General features: G+C 36.4%; 2 protein-coding genes across 2 annotated transcripts; one reads left to right on the top strand and one right to left on the bottom strand.

Moving 5' to 3' along the window:
* Positions 1 to 282: 282 nt before the first annotated feature.
* Positions 283 to 2,307, top strand: LOC147406621 (U-box domain-containing protein 26-like). The gene has a single exon (XM_086434753.1). It carries the CDS (start codon positions 952 to 954, stop codon positions 2,170 to 2,172), a length of 1,221 nt encoding a protein of 406 aa, XP_086290879.1. The 5' UTR covers positions 283 to 951; the 3' UTR covers positions 2,173 to 2,307.
* A 6,514-nt stretch (positions 2,308 to 8,821) lies between these two features.
* On the bottom strand, positions 8,822 to 9,805 carry LOC147406620 (uncharacterized). Its single transcript, XM_086432551.1, has one exon. The coding sequence runs from the start codon at positions 9,803 to 9,805 to the stop codon at positions 8,822 to 8,824; it is 984 nt and encodes a 327-aa protein (XP_086288677.1).
* Positions 9,806 to 10,920: the final 1,115 nt, after the last annotated feature.

Below are 10,920 nucleotides of genomic sequence, written 5' to 3'. Positions count from 1 at the left end.
TTGTATTTCATTTTGGACATCAATTAACCTTCCCATGAGTAGTGTGACCATCATTACTATCTATCTTATTTCTTCTTCTTTGTTTTTTTCATAATTTTTTTTTTCTTAATTAGATTAGGTGGATTCAATGGTCAAAAGCATTATTATTTTGTCCAAATAGTGTAGGTGGGTCAGTTTGACTGATTAATTAAATAGATATCTTATAAGAGAGCATTATTTTGTTCAAACAGTTTAGATGGGTTAGTTTGACTGGTTTAAATAGATAAACTAAGAGAGAGAAAGGGAGAGAGACTGAGACTGAGACTTGTGCTCAATTTCAGCAATAATTTCATCTTGTTTGTTTGTTCTCACCAGGATAAGGATCTTCATGGCCATCTCTAGTGTTTGTATATTTGTGTTCTCATCTGATTTGTCCAACTAAGCACACTTACTCTCTCTCTCTCTCTCCTGTATTATCAGTGTGATCTGCAAGTTCAGTTCACAGTGTTCTAATGTTAACCGTAAGTTCACATCTTTCTATTACCTAAAGGCTAAAGTGTTCTCCATTCTCACTCTTTGTGGCTTACATTTCTCCTGACACTGTCATGAAAGAAGTTTTCTCAGCTTTGATTGAAAAACCCAATTTCATTTTCTTCATCTCTTGTCACCTCCTTGGTTTTCAGTGTCAGTAGTTCTGTTCTATTGTTGATTTCAGACCTTACATTGGTCTTGCATTGAGGACTCACTTCTTGCATTTTTAGTTTTATTATCAAATCTCTCACACAAATATTAATATATATTTGTTGTCTTTTGTTCTTCTTCATTACCCATTTCTTTGATTTGTAATCTAATCAAACCCATTTGTGTAGATTCTCAATGTCCATTGTTGTTCTTCATTACATATCTCTTAGATTTTGAATCTAATTAAGCCCATTTTTTTTTCTTTCTTTCTGTTTGAATTATTGTGTTTCAATGATGAAGGATGATCAAATGAGTATCCCTCATTTGTTTAGATGCCCAATCAGTCTAGATTTGTTCACAGATCCAGTAACACTATGTACAGGTCAAACTTATGATCGATCAAGTATCGAGAAATGGCTTTCGGCTGGGAACCTCACATGCCCAGTTACAATGCAGAAGCTTCATGATCTATCCATTGTTCCCAACCACACACTTCGACATCTTATCCATGAATGGCTCACCACAGACAATCACTTAATTCCAATCGAACCCGATCTTTACTTGGCTACATTGAAGAACAACCTTGAATCTGAAGAGTCCACCATCACAACAAGGCTTGAAACACTAGGAAGAATCAGAATTTTGTCTGAAGAAATGAATTGTAGAAGCTCTTGTTTGATTCAATTAGGCTTCTTTCAGCTACTACTGCGATTGTTATTCGGAAATCTCAATCGTGCCACCGAAGCAAAACTCTACGAAGAAGATTCAGAGCTTACAGAACAAGCCCTCAATTGTGTTCTAAAGTTGTTGCCTTTTAGCGAATTGGGATCGCTAAATATGCTTAAAGAAGCCTCAAATTTAGCATCATTTATGGTGTTATTAGATCAAGGGAATCCCAAAATCAAGATGAATTTGTGTTATCTAGTTGAGGCAATTGCATCATCATTGGAAACCAAAGATCTCTGTTTAATTCTTGGGAAAACTCAAGGCCTTTTGCGAAGATTAATCGCTCTTCTACACGAAAACTCCGAAGCTTCTGAAGCTGGGAGTGTAGCCATATCTGCCCTTTGTTCTTCTGAATTGAACCGAGAGAATGTCATTAGTGAAGGTGGCATCGATGGCCTTGTAACATACCTTACGAGTGCTAATAAACATCAAGCTTCGCGTGCATTGGCTACACTCGAACTCCTCTTAGAACTTGAAAGTGCGAAACGGGCTATAATTAATCATCCAAATGGTGTTAACATCCTTGTTAAGATGGTTTTCAGAGTATCGGATCACGAAGGCAGCGAGAGTGCGGTTAGCTCGCTCTTGATGATCTGTTATGACTCATTAAGTATACGAGAGAAGGCGATTTGTGCAGGAGTCTTGACACAGCTTCTTCTACTACTTCAGAGTCAGTGTAGTTGCAGGGCCAAGAACAAAGCTAGGGTGTTGCTTAAGCTGCTTAGATCTATGTGGGTAGAGGAGCCAAGCAAATGTAATTCACAATATGGTCTAGTAGATGCTTGAGTTGGTTTTTGTTTTTTTTTCTTTCAATGTGGAGGTTTTGTGGAAAAAATACAAGCTTCCATTTATGAACATATACTACTCTCAATAACCATTTTGGAAAATATAATTTATGTATGAAAATTAAATGTATGAAATCCCCTCTTTGTTCTTACTCTTTATAATGCTCTTGTTCTTGTTTCTTAGAGTATCCTCCCCTAATGTTCAGAGTAACACAATCTGAGGGCCCTCTTATTTCTTAATGTCCTCTTTTATCTTACTTTAGGTTGTAAATTTAACATACATTTTGTTCACTTAAAGAGTGAAATTGATTTGATCTATCTGAGTGGATGATACCCATTTAAACTGATGATTATAGCGCACTACATTAGAACTACTACCCAATTAGAGCTTGTAATTGTGAGCGTTGGGATCCAAAATCAATGTCTCTTTTGAGTGTGTTGATTCTGCCTTTTGGATGAAAAGGTAAAAAATATCTAAGACTAAAGTTACCGCTTAGTTTTATGATGTATGCCAAAAATGACTCTTAAATAGGAGAAAGGGTACGAAAGCAAACTCAAGTTCGATGATCAGATTATAGAGTTGGAAGGTGTTGAGAACCTAATTCTATCCAGCAAAGCTAATCTCTACTAAAACACGATATGAAATGTGCCTAAGCAAGCATGGAATAGCTGATAGATTTGCCAACATGATATTAATTTAGTGAAATATGGCAATAAAATGACCTATTGGATACTGAGATATAAACATGCTGAAATTAATGTAGACCAAATCTAAGCACCAAAACATGAAAATGGTCCAAAATAACTTCTGAAATTCTACACGAGTCACATCGCACATTCTACTTTGGGCAAGTCCATTAAGTTGATGGCTTCATTTGTGTGAGAGATGAAGACAAGAAGCACTGAGATGACATGTTGGAACCATTGAGGAAGGGAATAAGAATTACCCCAAGACAATGTGAGTTTCACAAGCAATGCCTACAAAATGCTAGGCCACAGCATGCCATGATATTCTTTTGTTTCTTACTAATGTAAGTTAAAATTTGAAAATAAAATATGAGAGGTTAAAATTTTCAACATCTTGATCAAATTTTCTATGAAGCTCAGTAATTTTGATATTTTTCAAAGTATGGAAAGTAGTGGGCACACCCTTCATTTGATAAATGGTCCCTCCTTGTCAAAAAAGATGAGCTGCTTTATTCCTTTATTGCTTTGACTAGTGCAGTTGTTCTCTTGCAATTAGGACAAAATTGTCATACAACTGGGAGTGTCCATTTATCAAAGGGAAAATTACATAAAAGACCCTAATGGACAGATTTTTTTTCTAATTAGTCCGTAAGTTTTAGGGCTTTTCTTAATAATCCTTAAACCCCACTCCACACATATCTTACGATTGAAATGTCGAAATTCAAAGTCATTCTTTTCGTCCAAAAAATTTGGATTTTCGGCATCTTAGTCTAGTTTTGGAGATTCCATTCCGATTGAAAGGATTTGAGAAAGAAGAAAAAGTCATTTTAAAGCATTTTGAAGATATATGTAAAGAGTTAGGGATTTTTTTATGCTTTGTGTGTGTGTGTGTGATGAGAGGGGCGGGGGGATGAAAAACGATCAAGGGTGGTTCTTTTGGTTTGAAATTATCTACATAAGTCGTTAGGCCAAGTTTTTAGTTGAACTTTCCATGTATTTTAGTTGGAAAAACTCAAAAAATGAAAACGGATGGGTTTTACCAGCGTCAAGCTCACCACTTTATATTTTTGGGTTCAACATTTTTGTTATCGAGTTTGACAAATTTTTTTTTAAATTGTCAAACTCAACAATAAATAAAATTGGTGAATTTGACTATAAATAAAAATTGGTGAGCTTGATAATAAAAGTTGTGAGCTCGTCAATAAATAAAACTGTCGATCTCGACAATAAATAAAAATTGGTGAGTTTGACAGTAAAAATTTGAACTTAATAATAAATAAAAAGTGGTGAGCTCAACACTACAATTTTTTTGAATCTCGATTTTGTTCTTCATTTTTTATTTTAAATCGTCGAAATTGATCAAAAAATACATCTAAATGTTCAAAATTAGAAGTATATCATTTCCATTCACTATTCATGATAAAAATCATCGGAAATGATTGCAATCGTGGCTGGAACCTCATATCACACTTCTTGACGTGAAAGTGTACATGGGAACCATATATGCTTTTCATTGAGATACAAGTGAAAAAAACATCTATGGTTCCTATCCAGTTCCAAGTCAAGAAGTACGACATGAAATTCCAACTTGAGGTCACTCCAACACAACTCATTTCAAAAATATTATAATGCGTGATGAGATTGAGGGACCATTAAGAAAAGAAAGTTTCATTAAATGGACTATCAAGCAACTGCCCAAAACTCAAGGACTAATTAGAAGAAGAAAAAAAATCCCTCTGTCAGGTCCTTTAAGTAATTTTCCCTTTATCAAATCTTGGTGTGTCCAAACACTATCCTAATTTTAAAAGATTACCAACTCGATACATTTGATTGTTGTTTCAAACTAGTTTATCATAGGTTATAGGATCTCGAGGAATTATAAATGAGGTATTGTGTGCATGGTTTAAAATTTAGTTCCATTCTAAAATGTTTCAGTTGGACATTCTGATTTTGATAGAGAGCCGCACGAATTATTAACCTAAAATCATATACATCTTTAAAGAAGCATTAGAATCAACCTTATTAAATCATTCATGAGAATTAGTAGATTTAACTAAAAAATAAAGACCAATTGATTGTAGATGGATACTTAGAAAAAAGTTAAAGACCATAGAGATCATCCTCACCAAAAATCAGCTCATTACGAAACTTCTAACCCATGCATTGAAAAAATGTTTGGCACAATATTTGGATCTCTCTAGGGCTTCCGAATGCCACACATATATATAACCCTAAAGAGAGTCAAACATTGTACCAAACATTTTTCAATATATAGACTAAAAGTTATAGAATGGACTGATTTTTTTACGAGAATGATCCCTATGGTGAGGAGATCATCGTAAAAATAAAATAAAAAAAAACAAAAAAAAAACAAAACCAGCCAATTCTAAAACTTCCAACCCCCATTAAAAGTGCTTTACAAATAATTGATGGTTCGCGATTCTTCAATTTATAAATTGGGGTTAGATGTTTTAGAATGGACTGATTTTTTGTTATAGAGATCATCCTTGCAAAAAATCAGTCCATTCCAAAACTTCTCACCCATATGTAAAAAAATGTTTTGTTGTTTTTAGGGCCTCCAAACGCTTCCCATATATATATGGACCAAACTTTATCCCCACTAAAAAAAATTCCCTAGTTGAGGAGGGAGGGGAGGGGGAAGGTGATCGAGGGTTTGGTGGACCCCAGACCAGAATTAAAGGACAAAGGATTCAATCTAACGATTAAAATAGGGGCCGCCCTAACAATATCAATCAATTCTCTTGGGTGGGATCTAGGGTTTGATTCGATCTCACCTAAACCATTAAGCATACTTGTGAGAAAATTGATCGTTCTACTATTTTCTCTAAAGAGTCATCCTTGGGAGACTGTGCAGGACACTATGTTAGACACTGAACTGACGTGAATGTGTCCACTTGCATGAAATGGTAGAAAGATGTTGAAATAGCCCACGAATCAAAGAAGGCTCTATTGTAAGAAAAATCCTCAACTTTCAACTCCATGGTCATGAATTTCATCCGAACAGCATGCACAATATGGTCAAAGACCAATGTATTTGGACAAAATTAAAGTTTTTTGGAACAATGTATTGTCTTTCACGCCTTCCAAATGTGGAAAATATAAGCATAGAAAACCTCACCTTCTTCACTTCGTCGGATGGAGAGGAACCCTTGAATATCAAAGAGTGCTCCTCCTACCAATCCTAAACTTGCCTATTAATCAAGCACCAAATCAGAAGTCTTTTCCAAATTTCCTTGGCATAGATGCAGTCCATCATGAGTAATGGATTATTGATGCTTGATGAGCGAACCACTTTCCACTTATGACATGTGGCGCAATCAAGTTCACTCAACAAGGAAAATGCTGGAATGACACAAAGGTGACAAAAATGATGAGGTGGCACGCACATAACCATAGATGCTTATTACTCGTATCTCGTGGAAAAGCATCTACGGTAATGTGCACGACACCACGAGTTTTTGACACCCTTGTGTCTCCCTTTGTATCACCCCAGCACCACTCAATAAACAAGGATGTGTATAAAAAATTGTCTGTATCTTTTTGAATTTCAAAATGATATGTCAACAAAAGAAATCCACAAAGCCTGCATATGGGCCCATTACCCTAATCCAACCCGGACATAGCAAGGCGAGACATGAATGTTTGATGAAAATAAAATTACCAATATTAATTAAAAAATTGGATGTAAAATAAATTAGGAAGGAAGATGGAAAAACCTCAATATCGATCCAATGGCCTCTTCACCCCATGGTGCCACACTACACTAGCAGAGACATTTCATTTCTCTCCTTTGGCTCATATAAGCCTACTTCTGGAGCCATTCTAAATTTCAAGTTGAGTTGGTTAATCAGTTTTATCATTGTGTGAATAATAAGGGCCCTGAAGAAGTCATCAATTAGGCCACTAGACTAGAGCCTTCCTTCCGTGTATGTCAGACCATTTTCTCGAATACGAGTATTAATTGTGATTATCTCTTTGCTTTTTTGCACATTTGGATGTTAGTGTGTATGAATTCGACTAACATGCATAAGATATACGGTCTGTCTGGAATTTTTGGCACAAGTGTGGAGTGTAACTACAGCAATAGTTTTAGAAGATGCAAACATACGACATAGAGTTACTATGCTCCAAAAGGCCAAAATAGAGTTACAATGTTTCTTCTGCGGAAAATTATCATAAATACCCCTAACAAATTAGGGTTAGCAATGTACCAATATTGGATTAGACACCCGACCAAAGGGCGTGCTGCCCCCTGAACCTGCCAGCATTGAAAACTGTGGATTGGTTAACATTAACTCCTTGTTGATCAGTACTATCAAGCTCGGCTGCAAACCATAACATGGAGGAATGAGTTCTTTAGACTGATGACCCCAAAGTGCACGGATTCAAAGAATGTTTAGACACATCCTCTTAATGATAAATTATGAGAGAGTATGCTGGTTGAGAGTTCAGGGAGGTCTTGGATCATTGTTGAGTGGAGAGAGGCAATCGTTCGAGAACTATTTTTTAGATTGGTTAACCCACCCGAGGTATTATAAGGAAGCTCTGGCAACAAACCACAACGGTTTCTAACTTGGATCAAATTCACAAATACGACTCTCATCTAACACCCTTTGTAAACATATTCGTGAATTGCCACCACCACCTATGCCTTAATGGTTGTGTAGATCACAGCCCAAGTCCAAACCACCCTTGGAACTACACCAAGAACACAACCTGCATCAACTTTCTCACAGAAGAAAACTTCAAGGCTTTAGTTCCACGATTCCCGCTTCAGTATTAATCATTTTATCAATTATTTCTCTCTCACTAGCATCTACACATTCTCAATCTAAACTTCACCATACCAAAGCACCTATTCATATCATCATGACCCTCTGCATTGCTAGGCAACCAAGAGTGGTTGGTACTTAGTAGTCAGCGTGAAAGTGGGTACTGTTGAGAAAAACAGAAACAATTGAACCAAGAAACGAATAAAAACAAAATACAAATCACACACAAAAACACAGAGATTTTATGTAGTTCTTTCAAAATTGAGGTACGTCCACAGATCACACTGATTCCACTATGAAGAGAAAACTCGCAATTATAGATTACACTCTTTCACAAAAAATGAGAAATATATATATAGAAATTTAAATGGGTATTACATAATACTAATGAAATTGTAAAAAATACCCTTGAAAAGGTGTGGCTTGATTTACAGTACATCCATATTGACCACTACTATCAGGCTCCACATACCACAACAGGTTCAACGTGATTTGAAACCAGCTAGATCATCATAAGCCTAGCTACCTTCCGCTAAAACTAGAGAGATCTATTCAAGCCTGACTCAAAAAAATTTCCTACTAAATTTTTAAACCCAAGCCCGGTCCATAACCAGCTGAAGCCTGGCCCATTAACATTCCTACACATCCAACCCCTCCACTCAAATCACCACCTCTTATTTATGACCAAATGAAGCCCTTTTCAGTTTTCAATTCTAATAAACTCTCAATAGCCTAACAAACAGGGATTCTTTTCCACCCTTCGAAACTACTACCTACCAGATCGGGATGCTTTTGTGTTGCAATACCCTCACTTTATATAAATGAAACCAAAACCTAATCCCCAAGTAACTAGAAAACTTTACGAAAAGAAAAATCACTTAACTTTCATCCTACTTTAATTTGGTCTTGGATTTTGTAATTAGAGATGAACATTAATCCAAATGAAAAATTCTTTTCATTTAATTTTGCTTTTTTTTTTTTAATTATTCTAAACTCCAGATAAACAAAACAAAACAAAACAAAAAAAAACAAAAACAAAAAAGAAAAGGAGGCCCAATCATATTTGAAATTATTATCTTTAATAGCAGAAGCTGGCAACAATATTCCAAACAGAACTTTTAGAAATTGCATTAAAACGTCCACAAATGCACTCTTAAGGATTACAATATGTCAAACATAAAATTGTTCTAATTGAACATTTTTCCCCTTCAAAGGCACATAATCCCCCAAGTAAACTTGGAGATGATCCGCTAAGCATGACTTATCGATGTTCTCATGGTGGTACGCTTTGCAGACAAAATAGATAACTGTTTGGATAACGAGACCAAGGTGAATCAACATGGCTAACAGTAAGAAACAAACGATCCCGTAACTCACCCTACTTAGAACCCCTCCTGACTTGTCATGTATAACAAGTTTGTGAAATGCTACCTGTATTGCAACAAAAGAGATATGAAGCATAACGAAGATGGCGCTTGCAACCCACATCTTACCCTTAATCAAGGCCTTGCTCTTGGTCATGGCTTGAATCCCATATACATCTTCCAATACCGATACCACACACGCGAGGTGCCAAATGACATTGATGTACACGAATCCAATCACGTACAAGATCGCAAACACTATCATAGTTTCCAAGAAACCCGTATCTCCAACCATGTGGAACCAGGAAATAATGATTACTACAAACAAGAAGTTGTACCCTAAATTGATGAAGAAGTTACACAAGAAGGTGACCATAAGTCTCTTCCATACTTTTGGGACTACACTCATGACCTTCTTGAAGGTGATATCTTTAGAAGTGTAGAGACACGCGATCGTGTATACGATAGCAGAAGTCGTGAGGAGGGAGAGGATGAGGAGGAATAGGTGGTACGTGGCTTTGAATAACCAAAAGGTGATCCATTCAGAAGAGATGCTATCGTATCTTATACTACCCGATCTAGTGTGATGCAAGGCCACTTTATGGTGGAGGAGCTTCGACATGAGAAACTCGGATATCGGGATTTGAGCTAAGAAGATGAAAGAGAGAGGGAGGACAAGAGTTAGGGTGATTTTGGAGAAGATCTTTTGTAAAGACAATATGATCTTGAAGGCCTCCTTGTAGATGCCATAAATTCCTAAGAATTGGAGTTCCTCTGGTTCTCTATCCATGATTCTTGCCTTGAGCGAGAGAGAGAGAGAGAGAAGATGAAGGTGGGACTTGATGAGAATGCTTAATGTTAAGAGATATATAAAATTGGGGTGGCTTCGAATTTTCAAATTACCCTCAATCAAGTCTTCAAATAAATCAAGCAAACCGGTTTGTTATAAAGGGCAAGGAAAAAGAAAAGATATAGGAAAGATTATAGATCCAATACTCTCAGAATTGGATAGCTATCTAACTCCGCATTTACCTTATTCATCACCATATTAACGATTCCTGGCCATTGAATTAATCGAATGGCCAGAAAAAATGTAAGTTGAATGTTTGTATGAGAAGAAGACTCACAAGAACGAAGATTGAAGTATTGATAATAGAGGGCATATGGACGAAGATATCCTTAATGCAACTTCAGGTGTTGGACTCGGCCTTCGACAAAAGCTTCTTCTCATTTCTTCCATAAGGACCTTTTCTTTTCGCGTATCATGGTTGTCCCTACCCTCTTAGTGAGACTAATCCCATGGTCACTCACACCACCCCTCGAAAATTCCTATGTGCAACTGATTCAGTCAAGGGTCAACCGGACCTTATAGGGTGGCCCCAAAGAATTCATTGCTTCTTAGGGTTTTGAACATTGGCCTACTCTTCTTGAGGAGCTTATCAAGGTTTGGCTTGCCACCACACCAACCCCTTAGGGTTTGGTTGAGTTCTCCTAACCATGGATTGCTCTTCGAAAGGAAAATATATGTTAGACATAATTGAATGGAAGAACATGATTCATTCAATGGATCCCAAATTTTAGAGGTAATAAAGCTTTGATCATCATAATAATGTATCTCTCGTTCGCCCTCCATAAGGATTTTTTCCAGCTTACTTGGTATATGTGGTTTGTGGGGGTATTATTTATATCCAGAGGATTTGAGTAAGATATGGTACTCTAAAAGGTTAGTTGCCTCACCATCTAGTTGGGCCTACGGTCTAGACACTATCATTAAAAAAAATGATGTATTAATGCACCTTCTTATGTTTTTTATAAGTTGGCTCGTGTATTGATGTAGAGCCCATTTCTAAAAATGCTTGATTTTCTAATTGCTAAAAATAAAAAAATCAGCTCAACTGATGTTTT

The sequence above is a fragment of the Akebia trifoliata genome, chromosome 3 (assembly GCF_017979445.1).
Source record: "Akebia trifoliata isolate Shusen 1 chromosome 3, ASM1797944v1, whole genome shotgun sequence".
In the NCBI taxonomy this organism is placed as follows: domain Eukaryota; kingdom Viridiplantae; phylum Streptophyta; class Magnoliopsida; order Ranunculales; family Lardizabalaceae; genus Akebia; species Akebia trifoliata.
The sequence above is the reverse complement of the archived record's forward strand: the minus strand, read 5'-3'. Positions and strand labels throughout refer to the sequence as shown.